Raw genomic sequence first — 20,173 nt, forward strand, 5'->3', positions numbered from 1 at the left:
GATTTTGAACTTTTTCCTTCTTGTAGCAACGGCTTCTTGAAGCATGTGTCCCTACCCAGATTAAAACGTCATACTGCTGTCAGGTTTTCTGGTAACCCCATCTGCTCTTTCCTAAGAAGCCCATGACCTTTCAAAACAGGTTTTATAGAGATGTGACAGGTCTGAATCGTTCAGTCAAGGCTGACGCGACGTTCATGTGTAACCTCGCTATGAATATACCTAGAGGCCCCTTAGTTACTCTGCTTATTTTTATATTTTCCCATACTTGTAACTGCGGGAATATTGAACGTGGCGGACAGAGTGTAGATGGCAACTGCGAAGTTCAAAAGTAAGTACCAATTTAAAGATTCATAATCAATGTGCGAGCGCACGGCAAACAAGAAGGTGAGCTTGGAGCATGAACATTCATTGGCGGTTTAGTAATTCTAAGGCGGCGAATGTTGCTCGTGTGCTCTAGTTACAGCCGTTATCCTAAGAATAGAATAGGCATTAGACGTTCCCAGCGCATTTTCAGCGCGAGAAAAACAAAATGTTCATAAGGAATTCAAACGCAGAGTATGGTAGCCTTAAAAAGACATTAAATTTTCCACTCTTCTTTTATTTTATACGAACGGGGATTGTGGTGAAACACATTTATAACGTGGCGTAATTTTTACAAGAGAGCAATGATAGAATTCCAACGAGAAAATAAAAACAGTATGAAAAACCGGTTTCTGAGCTGCGAAAGCTTCCCTACATGGGCGAATCAGATCTCTTTCCATAGATTTTTTAGCCAAATTGCGGCTGTAAATGTGAAATCAACATATTCATTCCCAGCAGTGGACCTTTCTTGGACCGGCCCGGCCTTATCTGCCGGTAGCTGCGCGGCAAGGCGCTGCTGTCAGTTATTGAAAATGGTGACTGTGTTTTACGCGTCCACGGTGTACGAGCAATGAAGTGTGATTCGTTTTCTATGGAGCGAAGGACAAACATCCATCGAAATTCACAGATAAATGCAGCCCATGCATGAGGAAAGGTGTGTCGCTTTGAGAAGGGTGAGCTGGTGCTTTTGTGAATTCGCAGAAGGCTGTAAAGACAATAAAGGAGTCCACCTGTGGTTACACAGTATGCCGGACATATTCTACCATAGGGGATGTCATATTTAGTGCTGCGATAGAACAAATGCCTGAGCCAGTGCGGCAACTATGTGGAAAAATAGTGTAAGGTCTGTAGAATAGTACGTAGACTTGTATTTACTTGTGTGTACCTTAGTTTGGCTAATGAAATATAGGGTCAAATATTTTCTGATTCGCATAGTCCTCTGTGTGCTCTTGAGGACGTAAACAAATAAGGCGATTAAATTGTGCGTCTAGGAATCCCATGTCCAATAACCTAAACGAATGAGACACAAATAGACAAGACGGAGCCACCTGGCGAGAAACGTAAGAGACACTGATGCACTGCTGTGACGTGACATGCTGTTTACCTTTTTATTTATTTATTTATTTATTTATTCAATACTGCCGGCCGCCTTTTGGTAGCCAGGGCAGGAGTGGGTACATGACGCTTTTCATATTAACGGTCCATCAAGAAAACAACAACAGGAACAGTTACGACAGAGAACCACATAGGCACACAGAAGATTACTGTGAAGCAAAGCAAACAAAACAAGATGCAAACGCGTTAGATTCAAATCCAAAAAAAAAAAAACGAGCTCTCAAAGGTTATTGGCTAGAACTGACTGCTGAAAAAAATGCATCGGGTGATGATAAGGTGGCCACATGGTAGGGCAACTTGTTCCAGTCTGCTATCGTTCTTGGAAAGAACGACAGCTTGTATGTGTTGGTTCTGCACTGAGGCATTATAATTGTTTTGTCGTATTTGTGTCGAGTCTGTCGGGTTGTGTTGTACTGCATGTAAGTGTGGAAGTCTAATTTGGTATGATTATTAATGATTGAAAATAGCATCTTCAGACGGTGCATTTTTCGACGAGATTCCAAGGTGGAAAGACCGGAGCGGCTAAGAAGATCAGATATCGATACCTGTCTTCCGTAGGCGTGGTGTAAAAATCGCAGTGCCTTTCTCTGAACCCCCTCGATACTTTTTACATTCGTTTTAGTGTGCGGATCCCAGATCACGTCAGCATATTCCACTAGGGGACGCACGAGCAAAGTATAAGCTACAAGTTTTGTTTTAGTGGTTGCATGTTTTAACCGGTGTCTTATTAGCCATAGTCTTTTGGATGCCACTGAAACCATGTTTTTAATGTGGGGGCTCCAACTGAGGTTCGAGCTGATCGTTACGCCAAGATACTTAAATTGTTCTACTGGTTCTAGAGGAGCGCTATTAATTTTGTACGAATACTTCAGTGGATCTTTCTTTCGGGTTAAGGTCATTTGTTTGCATTTCGTGACATTTAATGTCATCGACCAGTTTTGGCACCAATTACTAACAGCACACAAGTAGTTATTTAGAACGAGCTGGTCACGTTCGGTGAGAATTGTGTGATAAATTACACAGTCATCTGCGAAAAAACGGGCCAGCACAGGAGAGTCAAGTTTTAGGTCATTTAAATATATAAGAAAAAGAAGCGGCCCAAGGACTGAGCCCTGTGGCACTCCTGAAAATACTGGAGCGATGGGTGAGCTTGAACTGGATATCTGGACGTACTGTTGCCGGTGAGATAAGTATGAATCAAGCCACTGTAAAATTTGTTGATTCTGTAAGATGTGTCTAAGTTTTAGCAGAAGTTTACTATGCAGTACGCGGTCGAAGGCTTTTTCAAAGTCCAGAAGAATGGCATCTATTTGTCCTGCTTTGTCAAGGGTTTCACAGAAATCATTGGTAGTGTGAATTAGCTGTGTCACAGTAGATAACCCGCGACGAAATCCATGTTGAGCTTCAGAAAAAAAATTATTGTCTTCCAAGAATGAGGCGATGTGTTTGAAAACAAAGTGTTCCATCACTTTACCTGCGGTGCACAACAAGCTAATTGGCCTGTAATTAGCGACATGGAGCTTGGTACCAGATTTGTGCACAGGAATAACCTTAGGCAGCTTCCAATTCCTGGGAACGTCACCCTCTCGTAGACTAGTACGGAATATAATAAAGAGGAATTTTGAACACCATTCCGTGTATCTGGAAAGAAACGTGTTCGGAATATCATCTGGTCTAGATGATTTCTTTGTATTCAGGTGTAGAAGGGCGGAAAAAATGCCTTCTTCGCCTATGCTAAGATCGGGTACCTGGAAGCTGGTTGATCTGAAATTGGTAGACGGACCACCACCACGCAGGAACACAGAAGAAAAATAGTCGTTGAACGTTGCCGCTATTTGTTGTCCGTCACTAATGTCCACGTCATTTATTGTCAATTTGTGTATGGGGTCCTTTTTTTGAGCTAGATTTGTCCAGAATTTTCGCGGGTCATTAATGAGGAAGTTGTGCAGTTTTACATTAATGAATTGGAATTTTGATTGTCTTATTTGATTTCATAGCTCTCTACGAAGTGACGCCACAGTAGTGTGTGCAGCCCTCGAAATGTTACGGGAAAGTCTGCTTACGCGACGTTTTAGGTGAATTATTTCTCGTGTAATCCATGGGCTGTGGCTATGAATTTTCTTTTTCTTCAGCGGGACGTACCGATGAATACACATATGTACCGTACGTTTAAAGTTCAACCACAATTCATTCGGACTTGTGTGGCCTTCACTGTACCTTGCAAAAAAATTGTCGTATTCTTGTTCAAGAAGGTCTAAAATACTCTCGTCTTCAGCGTTATTGAAATCGTAAAATTGTTTTGTTGATTGGCGTGTGATTGGTCGTGCCATATTGGTTTTGAAAAGCACTAAATCGTGGTCGGATATACTAGGCATAATATTAACCGTGAAACCCAGCCTTTCAATAGCATCAGACACAAATACAAGGTCTAGAAGTGAGCCCGTGGTAGCAGTAACTCGCGATGGTTCTGCCACAACCTGCTTCAAATTAAAAGAAAAGGCAATATCGAGTAGCAAATCAGAATGCCGGCATGAAGATGAGACGCTCAATGAGACGCTCAAGACGCTTAACTCCCTAATGTAATCGCCTAACGTAATTTTTATTCTAGGAATTTATTGCTTGCAAGACAATGTGTGTGCTTTTTTAATATTTGCGCACGTATAACGATTTTACAACCATCTCCTTTCGAAGCTCCGCCATAATTACCGCGAAGTTTAATATCGTCGGCAAGATTACGGCGAAGCTATGGTTACTAAGAAAAGACAACGAAGAACGGCTTCGCTGGAATCAATGTCTCGTGCTGCTTCTGTCAATTTGACGCAGCGGTCTCGTCCTGTGAATCGTGGCACTAAGGGAACTCGCGTAACTCAGATAAGCCGTAACAAAGTCAAATCCTTACAGTTGGTTTGAGACAGCAAGAGAGCTCGTTCGTCGCAGACTTGCACAAGGTACTTCAAAAATGTATTTAAGATAAGTTACTTAGTATAGCGCGAAGATGCACTCGAGTAGGGTACAAAATACTCAATTCTGAAAGGTATTTGACCTGGGTAATAAATTTTCAAAAAATTTGGTGTTTTAAGTGTCGAAACCACTATTTCATTATGAGGCAAGTCGTATAGTGAGAGACTCCGGATTATTTGACCACTTGGGGTTTTTTAATGTGCTCCCACTGTACGGTACAGTGTTCTAAGTACTTACAAAAAGTATTACGTTACTTTAAAGAGACTCTCAAGATAGATTTTCTTGTGAAGTTCGACAGTACATAAAGAAACGATGCCCTGCCAGGAAGCTGTATTGGCGCTCAAGATGAATTGCTTTTCGGCGTTTTCGCCAGAGGTTTGCTTGCCCCTGTTCTTAAAACACGACTCCTTATGCTGAAAGGTCTCTCTACAGATGGTCTCGACGGGACGACGACATTATGTCGCAGGAAGAGTTCATGAAGCTCAGAGTACTTCAAAGCAGCTGTCACTTCTTTTGACTTAAGTTTAGACATGTACGCAGACAACTCGTGGGCAGCTCAAAGTCTATTTACTTCTACAGATGTCTCTTGCCTTGTATTCAAGGTTGTTTGTTTGTCTCAATTCTTGACTCTACCTCGTTCTTTGCACTGCAACCGACAAAAGCTGGTAGTCAAAGATTCGAACCTTAGTCACCCGGCACTTCCGGACACATTTCCGCGACACCTATAAGCACTGCTGGTGACACCGAGCCTACTGCAAAGTACTGAGCCTCAAATTTCTACCATCTAAGATGATTACTGTCCTGTGCAGCCTGATTTGGCGATTATAAAGGTAACTGTACAAAGAACATTTGGCGGAGGCAGCTTAATGACCACCACAACATAGCTTCGGGCAGCTTCAGCATCACTAGTCTGAAACCCACCGAGTTGTGCCTCTACAACCACTGTCATCTTGGCACAAATTTAAAATAAAACTGATTGTTTTCTCTCCTTCTCACGGCGACACTCTCTCGGCTTCCCATATTCCACGGCCGCAGCCAGACACTGCACGTTACTGCCGCCATTCTCACGTGACGGACGCGAGTTTAGAACTGAGAATTCCCGTGCAACACGCAGTCTCTAAACATTCACACCGCACGATCGAGCTTCGGGGGCGAAATTGCAGCTGCCTGTAGTCACAGCTGCCTGTGCACTATGCTGAGTTAACGCCGCCACGTTGCTGTTTAGCTCTGGCAGCCACAGTCTGCTCTCTTGGAGAGCGCAACGACTCCTTATTGCTAAGAGTGGCCACGGAAGCCACACTTGGTACCAAATCTCATGCCCACCACGAGGCAGGCGCCTCGGTAGCAGCAGATTTTTACATGTGCGCTACCAAAGGGACAACATAAACATGCACACGTTTCAGAAAGCTACAATGGGGAAAGAAAAACTATAATGGAGTTAAGGAAAAGGAGGGGGGATGCAGAAACATGGCGTGGTTGAATCTTCATGGAACCATTCCGCGCGTATGCTCCGCGAGTGATCAGACCGCTTGGTGAAACAGCTTTGCGTGCAGATGATTGTGTTGAACAAAGGAATTGTGCCTGTTGCAACTTGGTGGTCCGGCCTTGTTCTCCTTTGCTAAACAGATTCGATTTTTCTTCTACGTATATGAACTACTGAGTACAAGATACTCTGAAAAGTATTTAGGTTACAGCAAAAATACTTCGCTATCAAAGTATTTTCAATATAGCGAAATGCCATGAAAAATATTTAAGGTGAAGAAACTTGAGTAGAGTGTATAAAATATGCACAAGTGTGTCTCGTCCCCTTTTGCGCCGTATTTATTCTTGCCTCCTCTCTTGCTTTCCCTTTTTTACGGCCCAATCGTGCCGCGCTGTCTCCTCCAGCCATCTTTTTATGGACGTCCCCCCATCTCTCGTCGTTATCTTTCTGCTGTTTTCATCCTGACTCCTTATCTAACATTTACTGATGATTTGGTTCGCGTCACACCTTGACGGGATCTCTTAGCGGCCTTCATTAGGTCTGTTTACCGCTACACGTAATTAATCCGCTGTATCTAATGGAAAGGACGCTGCATACCTTCGACGACCAAGCAATGCGGTCAACAGGAGCCTAAGAATAATTTGGTTTTTATAAGTTCTCGCCTTTACATTATGCTTTTTGACTAATGTTCCCTAGTGGGTAAGTGCCTATGATTTCGAATAGGAACCACTCGTATCATTTCTCATTTAGCTTTCAGTTTAGGTCCGACGTTATTGGGAACGACATGGGTAAGGTGGATAGTCAAAGGAATGCTACATACCTAGCCGAGAAAGGCAAAGAAAATCATCGAATAGCATCTTCAGTTACCACTGGAGCGGCACTTCATTTAGCGAAATGGTATACAGAGCGTAGCAGTGTTTAATGCAATGCTTTTTTTTTCGTTGCGTAAGAATTTTGCGGTAGGTAGTTTGTTAATAGGTTCCGGTCACGCCTCGTTTTGAGTCGCAACAAAAAGTGCGCGCCCGATCGTAGAAGTGAGCCTTCGTCCCTCAGCAAACAGTTCGATGATCTAGCCATAAGGCCGCAATATATTTTTCCTTCTTTCGTAAATTTAATATTAGAAATTTTACACAGCACAAACAAATTGAAAATCCCGGAGATCAAACGTCACGTTAAAATCTAAATCACACAAAGCTTGTACGAGTTACAGAGGTAGCAGTGGTAGCGGATGACGAGCGAACGGTCTTGCTGCCTTTATCTACGAGAGCTTACGGTCTCACGAGGACTACGACAACGTAGAAGCCTGTCGAGGTATTGACGGTAGTGACATATCTATGGGCACAAAAAGAACCAAAGACATCTATATACATGTATGGCTGTCCCCGAAGCCACTGATGGCATGTCTCCGAAGCAATCGTCCCTTTATTTCAAAACGTCCGTATTTAATTATTACTTGCTATCTTCCTAAGAAGGCACTCTGTATTAGTCGAGGAACGTATCTCACATTTGTACTTAGTTCTACCAGACCAGCAAATCGTAGGCACAGAATGCTTTGTTTTTAAACAGTGCATCTAATTGCTTTGCAGACAGTGCACTTTTTATTTCATTCTAATATAATGTCCTAGAAGCAGAAGTCCTTATTTTTCTTTAGATGTTCTTTTCCCGACGTTTAGCTTCTGCGAAGTTATTAATTATAACAGTAAAATTTATACCTTGAAATGCTATTTTGCTTTGAGCAATGATCGACAAACTTGAGAGCCCATCATCGCTCGTGAGAGAACACAGGTTTTAATAAGGTGCAGGCAAAACATTTTTCTATCACGTGAGGCAACCTAAACGCAGACGCCATGGAATAATAAGTAAAACAGGTGCGCATGTCTTCTTTGAATTAACGCTCTTCCCAGCTCCCAACAGTCTTCAGACGCCTTCGTTGTTGAAGGATAGCCACAACAATTTCATGACCAGAGAACGCGACGGAAAGTTCTATGAGGGATCATGCCAATGTCCGAAGCGTTCTTCTTTTTTTTTTTTTTTTGACAGAATAGCATATAAGCACGTTCAATGACGCAGAAGACAGACGTCAGCTTCTCCATAACCTTTGGACGCGTGTCCAACTCTTGAAACAAGCGGTCTAGCCAATAACAGTTTACCCTTTTGGCTTGCTGTAGTATCCTCAGACACGTGGTCGCTGCCTTGTCTCATGACATTTTCCCGCGATATGCGATTCTCGGTGATATTCTAGCGAAAGTTCACCTCTGTACCCATTGTGTCGCAAAAGAATCAATCATTCAATCAATCAATGAAGCAATTTTTATCCGGTTTCATTTACAAAACGAACGCTGGGACAAAGACTAATAGCTGCCGGTTAGTACATCAGAAGATTCTTGCTCTAATCCATCGCAACGAAAAGAAGGAGTAGACGTACATGAGACCTAGCCTGTCTGCACTTCAGACTGCATAAAGTTAACAATTAAGATTTATCATATGCGTGAATAGGAAGATATGCGCAACAGAAATCCTTAGTTAATTTCTTATGGCAAACATTAGGACCACAGTATATAACCGTTCTTAGGAACACTAATAATGAACACAGACAACAAATAGAGCTGATAGGCATGAACACCATGGTAGGCGCCAACGTGTTACGAATTGTAACAATCATGCCATTCCTGAAGTAATGGAAACGTGTACATGCCTGCATATTCAGGTTTCGTAGCATTTTGTCGGACAGATGAACGCATCATAAAATCAAGTCACGACGTCTAATAGTTTACACAGAAAAGAATGCGTTCTTCTGAAAAATAATTGCCTCTTATCACTTTCTTTGTTATGTTATATAATTCACTAACACCGAGCTTGAATTTATTCAGTAAGGCAGGAACGCGAATATTTAAAAGACTAGATCGACAAGAGGTGCGCGTGAGTGGTAATACTAAGTTATTTCTTTCCTAGTATTGTATAGAGCTTTTCTAGACTTCGAAAGGTTAATTAATGTCAGGAAATCGTTTTGGTTATACTTCAAACCTTTCTTAGATTTGAGGGCAAGATGAACTTCATACAATTCTTGCAAACTAATGATATTAAACGTAGAAAACATTTAGGACGTATGGGCTTCGAATTAAATATCGTCATAATTTGAAGGAACGACCTTTCTTTTTCTTCTTTTTATGGCATAAAGCTAACTTACCGATGTTGGTCTTAGACGTGGTATCCCCCCAAAGTGGCAGTATCATAGGTGGGAGAAAAATAGTGTATCTCACCTCGTGTTCATGATTTATGGCTTTTTTTTACGGAATACACCACATTTTAAAATTCACCTGTATTAGACCACACAATTTGAGTTGTTCAGCTAGATTATATGAAGAGGCGCCCATTACTTCCACGAGAAATCGAAAAGCATAATTGACAACTTAAAAAATTAAACAAGCATGTTTTTAACCAACTGCTCTAAGATACATATTATAATGTACGAATAATGCCCAGTGAGTACTGGAGGTGTACTCGAGGTGTATACTCTTGGAACAAATTCCGAAGTTGAGGTCAGTTTCGATATATTGATTATGAAAATGTGTGAAACTGTACCATGGCGTTCCAGTTTTTTTTTCTGCTTCAATGCATAATGGTGACGATAATAAAAATATTATAATAACGGTTGTCTGGAATGCCTGTTATGTGGAGGAACAAGGGCGGGGGCAGGGGGCGCATTCATAGCCGTCTGAGGAGCTCGGCGTCTTTAGCGAAAACCAAGAGCGACATCAAAATCGCCCTCTCTGAGTAAACCAGTGTCGTGCTCAAAACGGTAACTAAAACAACTGCGGAATTTTCATCAAATATACGCGCAATTATTCAAGCCAGTGCCAACCTCAGCATTGCAATCCCGCGAATATCTATTTTAAGCTCGCTGTTCTGGTCTTTCTTTAGCGGTCAATAGGTCACGTTGTAAATACCAACAAGGCCATATTCAAGTTCTTCACCGGCTACAATATGTAAATAAGGATGTGTGACGTGAAGAACTAAGTTGAAAACATAATTTGGGAACTTTTGTCAATTATTCAATCATGCAAATCGATTGCTAGCTCAAGTACATGTCCGTGTCTGAGAGCAATCCAGTTCAAGTTATAGTTTCGCTATGTACTGCAGGCATTATTGAAAATTTTGTACATCCTAAAATATCCCCTGGTAAAAAATATATTCGAGATTGTAGCTTTTTTCGAGTCTACAAGGTAAATCACATGGCTCGACTAAACGAGATGCAATAATTTTAACATCAGTATGACCACTCCACATAAAATTTTGAATAATTATCATGCCAAAAGTTTTGACGTTCAAAACTATTCCAACAATTTGAATTCCAATTTCAAACTTAACTTCTGCACAGTGGGCATTCGTGGTGGGGCCACGATGAGAGCTTTTGTTTTTCAGTTATTTATTTTAGGAGAATTACCATGTTCCATTCAGTCCATTGCTTTCAGGAGTCATTAGGTAATGACCCAAGATTACTGTTATCGCGAAGTTGAACGGAAAGGGTAGTGGCATCTGCAAGAATGATGATATTCGCGTGTTCAAAAATGTGGACAATTTCGGCAATGTAATTTTTCCATAAATAATATCAGTCCAGGTATCCCGGATTACGGAACGCTTCGTGTAATTTTCTGAAGAAGCGATTCTTCTGATGCATTTGGAGCACGCTGTTTTATATAAATAAAATAGGACTATAAAAGCCCTAACAAAATGACGCGAAACTAAAAGCTCACGCAAGTACTCCCGTGGGAGTTGACGAAGTAGGCGCAAGCATTCTGCGACTTGCTCATCTCTATGCAGCCTAGTGTCATTACCAATGTTATGAAACTTGATCCGGCCAGTATAAAGCTTATAAAAAAAATGACGCGAAACTAAAAGCTCACGCAAGTACTCCTCTGGGAGTTGACTAAGTATGCGTAAGCATACTGCGACTTGCTCATCTCTATGCAGCCCAGTGTCATCACCAATGTTATGAAACTTGATCCGCCCAGTATAAAGCCTATCAACGCTTACCTGTCCTTATCAACGTTATCGGACACGATCCGACCCTTATCAACTCTTATCGGTCCTTATCAACCTTATCAGATTTTATCCGACGCTTATCAACCATTATTCGTGCTTGTTAACATTATCAAAATTGATCCGACCAATATAGGCCCTTATTGCTCTTTAGCAAAATAGCCATCCGCGTCGAAACACTGTCACGTGATGAGACCCATATGACCCCTCATTACTCTTTACCATCCTATCATCGAGTCATCGACTGCTTACATGTCTGTGTTGCGCTAGCCAAAGCGCGTGAGCCCTGATAGATCGGTGGCATTTTGGTGGGTGAAGGAACGCCCGAACGGAAGGTGCATCCCGCGGCCACCGAAACGTAACGGGGATGTGGCATGTTTGGCATTAAATTTTCGCAATATAGCAATTTCGTTGATGCCGACAATGCACGTAGTCAGGTCTATATGCGAGTCTAAAGGTGGCTTTTATTCCACCATCACCGAGAAGAGAGAGAGAGGTCATAAGGGAAAGGCGGAGGTTAACCAGGCTGAGTCCGGTAGCCTACCCTACACTGGGAAAGCGAGAAAAGGGATTGGAAGAGGAAAACCACCATCACCAAATATTTCAACAAAGCCTTCATATGAGCAGTGTTTTATACATAATTTCCTTTATAGTGATTCGTCTTTCGTGACGGACATGTTTCCTCGTTGGGTAGGAAATGAAATGCTTACGCATTTGAAAACACTGTAGTTTTGCGAATAAATTTAGTTGATTCAGCGTGTTAAATGCATAGGCCTCCAAATATTTATTTGTATTTTTTTTATTTTCAAGGCCTTTTAGTATTCAGTCTCTTGAATTAGTAGAGCCAACTAGATGTATCCGCATTTCTTCTTGCATTTGCTGCCGGCACGCTGGAGAAAAAGACGTGGGCATTATGGCTTGTCCAGTTGCTTCGTAGCAGCCCTTACCCCGTCTTCGTGACCACACCTAGTACGAATCTTGTGCGCCGTTTTCAGAAAAAACTTGGCTCACACAAACTGAGTTGACATTCAAGAAGGATAACCTGAATTGCCTTGTTGATAGTAGAATTGGAAACTGATACTTTTTGCGCAAGACGTCAAACACAAGATACAAAAAGACATGAAGACAGCACTCACGCTTTCATTGCTAAAGCATCGTGAAACTACTGCGTCCGCAAGATGTTCTGCTGAGCGAGGATGAAATGTTTATAACAATATAACACTTTCATCGATCAAGCATCCGGAACCTACTACATCCGCAAGATGTTCTGATCAGCGAGAATGAAATGTTTATAACAATATGACACTTTCATCGCTCAAGCATCCTGAACCTACTACGTCCGCAAGATGTTTTGCTCAGCGAGAGTGAAATGTTTATAACAATAGGACATTTTCATCACTCAAGCATCCTGAACCTACTACGTCGGCAAGATGTTCTGATCAGCAAGAATGAAATGTTTATAAAAATATGACATTTTCATCGATCAAGCATACTGAACCTACTACGTCCGCAAGGTGTTCTGTTCGGCGAGAACGAAATGTTTATAACAATAGGAGATTTTCATCGCTCAAGCATCCTGAACCTACTACGTCCGCAAGATATTCTGATCAACGAGAACGAAATGTTTATAACAATATGACACTTTCATCGCTCAAGCATCCTGAACCTACTACGTCCGCAAGATGTTCTGCTCAGCGAGAGTGAAATGTTTATAACAATAGGACATTTTCATCGCTCAAGCATCCTGAACCTACTACGTCGGCAGGATGTTCTGATCAGCAAGAATGAAATGTTTATAACAATATGACATTTTCATCGATCAAGCATACTGAACCTACTACGTTCGCAAGGTGCTCGGCGAGAACGAAATGTTTATAACAATATGACACTTTCATCGCTCAAGCATCCTGAAGCTACTACGTCGGCAATATGTTCTGCTCAGCGAGAGTGAAATGTTTATAACAATAGGACATTTTCATCGCTCAAGCATCCTGAAGCTACTACGTCCGCAAGATGTTCTGCTCAGCGAGAATGGAATGTTCATAATATGACACTTTCATCGCTCAAGCATCCTGAACCTACTACGTCCGCAGTTCTGCTGAGCGAGAGTGAAATTTTTATAACAATATGACACTTTCATCGCTCAAGCATCATGAACCTATTACGTCCACAAGATGTTCTGATCAGCGAGAATGAAATGTTTATAACAATATGACGCTTTCATTGATCAAGCAACCTGAACCTAATACGTCCGCAAGATGTTCTGTTCGGCGAGAACGAAATGTTTATAACAATATGACACTATCATCGCTCAAGCATCCTGAACCTACTACGTCCGCAAGATGTTCTGATCAGCGAGAATGGAATGTTCATAACAATATGATACTTTCATCGCTCAAGCATCCTGAGCCTTCTACGTCCGCAAGAAGCTCTACTCAGCGAGAATGGAATGTTTATGACAAAATGAGGTTACTCTTTTAGATATTTTTTCTCTATCGCCTTGGACAGATTAGACAGATCAGAAAAGTAGCCTGTAATTCTGCAATATATATTTTTCACCGGATCTGGACAAAAAAGCGACTTTTGCATGTTACATTATTTCAAGGATTGTTTCGGTAGACAGGGAATGAGTAAATGGATGTGTCAGGGATGACAGCAAAAGGCAAGCACGGACTTATTATGCATTTTATCGAGCTTCTTTAAATCTCGTGGTTTTCTAATGACATGAATGTCGTGTTTGCCACAGCCATACGAAGAAACGCAGAAAGAAGTCTGTAGAAGACGATGAAGTTCATTTTGTGTGCTTCTTTCACGTGGTTGTCGCGAATAAAAGAACTGAGTCCCTTGGCTCCCCGTTCGCTTCTCATTAAAGTCGTGTAAAATTTACGTAAGCTTGAAGAAAACAGCTGTGTGCACATAACATGCGCCTACAACCTCTGTTTCTTAGTTTATGTACTGCTAATGGACGTCGATAATGCTAGCAGTTTCCCGTGCCATTAACACGTGGGATGAAAGAATTTAAATGTTACGCATAAAAAAATATATGCGGATTTCTTGCGCTGCGGCAATCGATGTAGCGAAGCTTTCACTGGTTATTACGAAGAGTGTAGCTTTGTTTAGTGTAAAGCCAGTATAGAGCACACTACCATGATGGTCACATTTTCGTTGGGAAGCGCATCGCTCAGCCTAAATTTGTGGTGCTCTAACACGCGGTTCCGACGCCTGACGGTGATTAACTGATGACGACAGTAGGATGACGGTAGGATGATGACATAGGAAGGACGTCGATGGAGCAGCCACGACGACGTGACAACGACTGCGCGTCAATGAAAGATTGGCAACGATGGCCTCATGACGAATGACGACAATGGCATGATAACGATATGACAATGGGGTGAGGACGACGATGCGATGATGACGGCAAGACGGGTGCGGAATAGCGACGATTGCCTGACTTAGATGGCGTTATGACGACATAACGGTGCTAAGGAATGCCGACGGAATGTTGATGACGGCGGGACGTTGGCGGCATTCTCAAGATGAAATGACAACGCGGTGGCGTCAACTGCGTAAAGACCGCGAAGCGGTCGCGATGGCAAGACAACGAAGGAATGATCACAACGGAGTGAAGGCGACGAAATAACACGGCGTCATGACGACGACGGCGTGTTTGTGTCAAAACTCTTGTGCACGCTTTCACAAGTCCCCTCACCCCGCCTTTCCGGGCCGCCTGTGTTGATACTACAGCCGGTGCCTGTTTCCGCTATGTCCGGTACCGGCAAATAGGAAATACAAGAAGAACAACGGGAAGGCCGCGCAAGAGGGAAAGAGAGCTGCGCTTTAAAATTAGGAGAATCAGAGAGAAAAAGAATTGTTCATTTAATAAAAGGGCATGAAGAAAAATTTGGCAGAGGCACTTAAGACTGCTTACGTGTAGGAATGCGAAAACATTGTAGACATTTTGGTGAAATGAATTTTTTTTTCGCGCGTTCCTTGTCCATGGGATTTCTCGCCTGCGTTCTAAATCCGCCTCGGCGAGGAGAAATTAAACCACGCGAAGCGTGTCAATGCGCTCGCTTTCCCGCGAGAAGTTCATAACTCGAAGGAGTGCTCAGCGCTGACAAATTGTACATTAATGCATGGTTTTATTTTCTACACTCATTTTATATACTCCTGACGTCGCACCACCTCTTCCTTATTGGCTGGGCTGTCACGTGTGCAATGACGCACGCACTAGACACAACTTTATTCAACGAGAATCGTGGAGCCACCGTGGCATCGGGCAAGCATGCTCACACCCACACCGAAATTTACCCACTATTTCTTTCAAACCCCTTAATTTACTTTCTCTACAGGAACCTCCCTTAGGAATTTGACGTCAATCCGAGCATATTGTGAGGAGTTTTTACTATTTGCGCCCTCAGCCTTTTTGGCACCATTTTTCGGTCATGGCGACTACAATGTCGATTCAAATAGGTCGCGAAGCATCGGGCAAAAAGCCGTTCAGAACACATTGTCACCGACATCAGCAAGGGTGGTTATACGAGCAGCGATTGAAGGGTGACTATGGGAGGAGGGAACAAACATAGGGAAAAAATGGCGTTCCTTCACTAAAACAGGCCACAGTAAGATTAACTCAAAGAAAATACAATTTGTATTCAATTTTAAATGCGCCCAACGAGAAAAAAAGGGGAGCTCTATTTTACGTCATCATTATCAATAAATACCTTATTTCAGCGCCCACCATAAGAAGACGATGAAGTGTTGACGCTGCTATCACTTGCAATCGAATGCATCTCTTGAAGCATGCAGAAAGGCGCACTGGTAAAGTTCACCTGTGACAATACGCTCCCCTCACACGTTGTGTTGTTTTGCTTGTCGACGTTTCACTGAATTTGATGGCACGGCTACTTTCATCTTTTCTCAACCTGTTCAGTCGTGCAGTCAAAAGTAGTTAGTTACGGCCGCCATGTACTTGTTGTTTTCATGAGTCTGCGACGGCTGACAGGCTTGGCGTCCTACGATGGGACCAGCACTCTACACCCAAAGCTTTAGCCATCCTTGAAAGAGAGAACAGCGGTGGCCCCAATCCCCAAAAACATGCACCCCAAGTACCATTCTGGACGACGCGGGGCAAGGATAGACTATACACAAACGTTTAGGCGTGGGACTGGGAGTGTATTATGCGGATGCGAATCGAATCAGCTCTGACACCTTGACCATAATCTCTACATGTCAGAACAACATAACAATCGCATCTTTCAAAACCACATCGGCATGTGTGGCAGACGCTGTAGCCATCGCCTTGGCCATTCAGGGCGCCGAGCGCCAAACCAATTCGGCTGTCATATTATCCGACTCACAAGCGGCTTGCCGCAAGTTTCTAAATCGAAGGGCACCCCAATCAATAATAAAAATTTTAGGCAATCATCTAGAAGGGCACCACACTATTATATGATGTACGGCGCGCGAGGGACTGACAGGAAACGCGAGGGCAGACCGTATTGCTCGAGGATTAAACGTCCGAGCAACGGCATGGCTTAGCGACGACCTTCCACCGAGTTCTTGTGACATCCGCCTACAGCAAAGGCAGGAACGGAGACGTTTTGTGCATCTTCACTCCAATTTAAGCAGCCAGCAGGAGAGGGACTGGCTTCGTATTCACACGAATACCTGCCCCAACCTGCGCCACCTCCAGAGAATACACCACACGAAGTTCACTGACGAGTGCCCGTGTTCCACAGACACACCCGCACTTAAACACATTGCATGGGAGTGCACCAGGAGGCCTCCGCACATAGACAGCCCCATAATGCACCAACATCTACTAATGAGGAATAGGCAGCGGGAGGCATGGCTTGCGTACGAGGGTCAGGGAGAGTCCATTGGCTCTTCTGGACGAAGCCCAGCAAGCCGCTTGTGCCAGTGGGGCCAGGGAATAGGGGTCCCAACCATCGTGCCTTATTTTATTTATTTTCAATAAAGTTTTCACTCACTCACTCACTCACTCACTCACTCACTCAAAGAAAGTATATGTTGCGCAAGGGTACGATTTCGACACCCGTACGGCTGACCTTTTACTGCATCGCTTTCCGCACTGAAAGCTAAAGACGCCCATCAAGTCTAATGGTGGGCCACCAAAACAAATTTCGCGCTTTTGAGAACAAAGTGGCGTCACTTCTGCTTTTAACGGATATGGCGTCACAATATCTTTTTCCCTCCGAAGTGTTCCCTCCATAGATGCGCCAGCTGTGTTTAGAAAAAGTTTATTTCGACAAGAGACGATACGAACACTGTTAATTGGATTCGCTTATCTACCTGACGTGAAGCGGTTTCACGTGTTTGAAACGATCGTGTTATCCATGAAGATCGGTCTTTGTGTTGCTGGTTTCAAGGTGAAACCCTGAATGTCTAGGTATCTTTTATAGGCGATCCTCGTCTCACTGATCAGCCAGAGGCAACATTTTAGCTCGAAAAACCTAGCTTTTATTTTCTAATTATCTTAGTATCTTCATTAGCCGACCAAATTCATTAAGCTGCAGGCAGACTCCAGATGGTTCACTTCTGTTTCAGCGTTGGAGAGCAGGCGCACTGATTTTTTGTGGGTGGCGCTTCTTTGCAATTCTTAGGTTGTCGCCGACTGTAGGCAACCAGAACAAGTGCCCTGGCGGCTACCAGGCGTCTCACAACGCTGCTGCGATGAAGTGCGTCGGCAGTGACGTAGCAGGCGTAGCGACTCGATGGCGTAGGGGATAGAACTGACGGGAAACCGTCGCCGCTAGTCAGGATCCAGTTAAATATTAGACAGCGTTAGCTTGATGTCTACTGCCCGTTCAGATTAGAGCACTGCATCAGAAAGCAGCTCAGCAGGAACGCTCACGTGCTTATCGTGCGCATGCGCACTACGCTCGTTCTTCCAGCCGTTAAAGGGAGAACGCTGCCACAGCTCCGGCACCGAGGCGATTGGGCGTAGCGTGAAGGGAGCGTCAACCTCGTCACTTTTGCAGCCAAACGCACCCCGCGTCTGGAAAAGCCCTCTGGCCATCGCCGCGCCTGCGCTGCCGAGGGCCAGAGTGCACGACAACGGTGGTGGCCGCAGCATATACAGTGTGAATTCACGGCGAGCAGTTTCCTCAAAAGTGAAAATAATGTACTCTCACGACCGCTGGATAAAATAAAGAAAGACCCGAAAACAGCTAAACACTTCTTATGAGTTGCCCAAGTGAACGCCAATTGAATGTTCTAGTGAATGCCGCTGAGCGTTCCTGCGAGTTTTGCGCTGCGAGTAACGTTTTCCAGTTTTGCTGCAGGTAGGTTACCGTGTTCTACGATTGAAATAGCGCGGGTTATTTTCATCGTTCTTTTTTTTTTTGCAGCTTCTACATTTGTACTGTACTAACTGTCACGTACTTTAAGCGTATAAAATTCCAACACCGGGGCAGCGCGCACGCACACGTGCTGCTACGGCTGAATGTGGTGCCTGATGAAGAACTCGGCCCGCACATGCAAGCCTCGACGGAGCAGATCGGGCGAAACGGAACAGCTGCTGCCACGATAGCGCATCACGCCTTGCGTGAGGGCAGAGCGCATCGCAGCAACGTGCATCTGGGTTTTCGCTCGTTTTGCTGCGTTCATGCGCTCCCGTACTTCGTCCACAGCGTACTGGCATGGACGACCACGTTTTACTACCGCCGAAGTTGCGGTCAAGCACGATGTAGATGCTTAAGACTCCATAGCGGTACGTAGTGCCCGAGCCAGGAAACATCAGCAGTCTGCGGTGCCAACGCCGAATGCATCCAACGTCCAGGGCGACGAGAGACCAAGAAAGCAGCAGCGGCTACCAAGGCCGCCGGCTGGCGCGCGCAGAAGCCAGTGGGCATGAGAGAAACACGTTGCGGCAGTGCCATTTCCCCTCACGCAACAGCTGGCGCGCTATTGAGGCATAAGGTGTTCCGTTTCTCCCTCTCTGCTCCGTCTAAGCGCGCTCGTAATGTGGCGTAGTAGCCAATGGAAAGTTTCGAAACAGACGCCGGCTTCTTCATTCGATGGGCTATTTGATGCTTCTGCATCAAGAAAGTTGCAGCCTGCCGCGTCAGACGGGCTGCAATTGGAGCGAACGTGATTGGCGTAGTTACATTTGCGGCCGCTTGGCTGGCCCGAAGGTCGCTACCTGTCGAAGATGGGGCGCGTCGTCTTTCACGGGCGACAGCATTCTGGCGCGATCCCGGCGCCCTTTCGATGCCGATCCCCGAACAACAGTCCTCGGTTGGTGGTGCCACGGCGGATCACGCCGCTTCCGATGCACGCGGAAGGCCGCACCTTTTTTTTTTCTTTTTATCCAGCGGCCGTGCTACTCTAATCTGTCTTGCGCTCACTACATCTAGGCTCCCTAAGTTGGCGTTCCGTGTTTCAACAGAAGACGCTGTACTCACCTTTCTGACAGTTTCATTAGACGGAATGTCTGCCACGTGTGTGCATGATTCGTCTGTTTTGTCAACAACCCCAGACACACGTCATTATAGAGTTCCCACAACATGGAACATGCTCATAATTTGAAATAACTGTAGTGAAAATAGACGATAACTTAACCTGTTAGTAACAATGCCGAAACGACATCTTGTGATTTACCCAACGCGATTCCTAATCGATGTTGCATTACGGAAACATTTGACATGCAGTACAATAATTCCACACGCGTTTGGAAGGCAAGGACTTCTTAGGCGACTTCACACGAGTTTGGCCTGTGTGGGATCTCTGTATCGTGAAACCATTTCCACAAAAATAACCACCCGTTTGCACCTCCAGAGCGTCGTAGCGAGTCGCAAGAGATATAAAAATGCGGCTCTCAAGGAGACAAGAAGCGAGCTTCAGTCGCAGAGTAGGTAAAATAACGACAGGGGCGTGATTGTTGCCAATACAGCAAAAAAAAAAATAATAACGACATTGCACTATACCCCTGTGAAGGGTGCATCGTCGTAGATATAGACGTGTTGAAGCAACGCCGCCGAACGGCACACTGTTGGGAAATGGAGAAGCCGCGCTCTCGCGAGGCAAGAGTATCTCGTGTCAAGGAATAGAAGGCGGGTTCCGCGGTGCCCGCATAACGCGATAATTAGTCGCATATTAGGTGAAATTACCGGTATGCGCGTAATTAGTAGTTTCAATATAGGCGAAAACGAACCACATCCTATTTTAGACTGCTACATCTCCGGG

At 44.2% G+C, this 20,173-nt stretch overlaps 1 protein-coding gene across 1 annotated transcript in view; it reads left to right on the top strand.

Moving 5' to 3' along the window:
• Window positions 1-20,173, top strand: part of LOC126528211 (probable serine carboxypeptidase CPVL) — a 33,251-nt gene that overhangs the window by 191 nt on the left and 12,887 nt on the right. The window contains exon 1 of the mRNA XM_050176098.3: window positions 1-328. This exon is cut by the window's left edge and continues 191 nt beyond it. Within this exon, the coding sequence (XP_050032055.2) occupies window positions 123-328 (206 nt within the window). The 5' untranslated portion in view covers window positions 1-122. The remainder of the gene's footprint in view (window positions 329-20,173) is intronic.

This window comes from Dermacentor andersoni, chromosome 9, assembly GCF_023375885.2.
Source record: "Dermacentor andersoni chromosome 9, qqDerAnde1_hic_scaffold, whole genome shotgun sequence".
NCBI lineage: Eukaryota > Metazoa > Arthropoda > Arachnida > Ixodida > Ixodidae > Dermacentor > Dermacentor andersoni.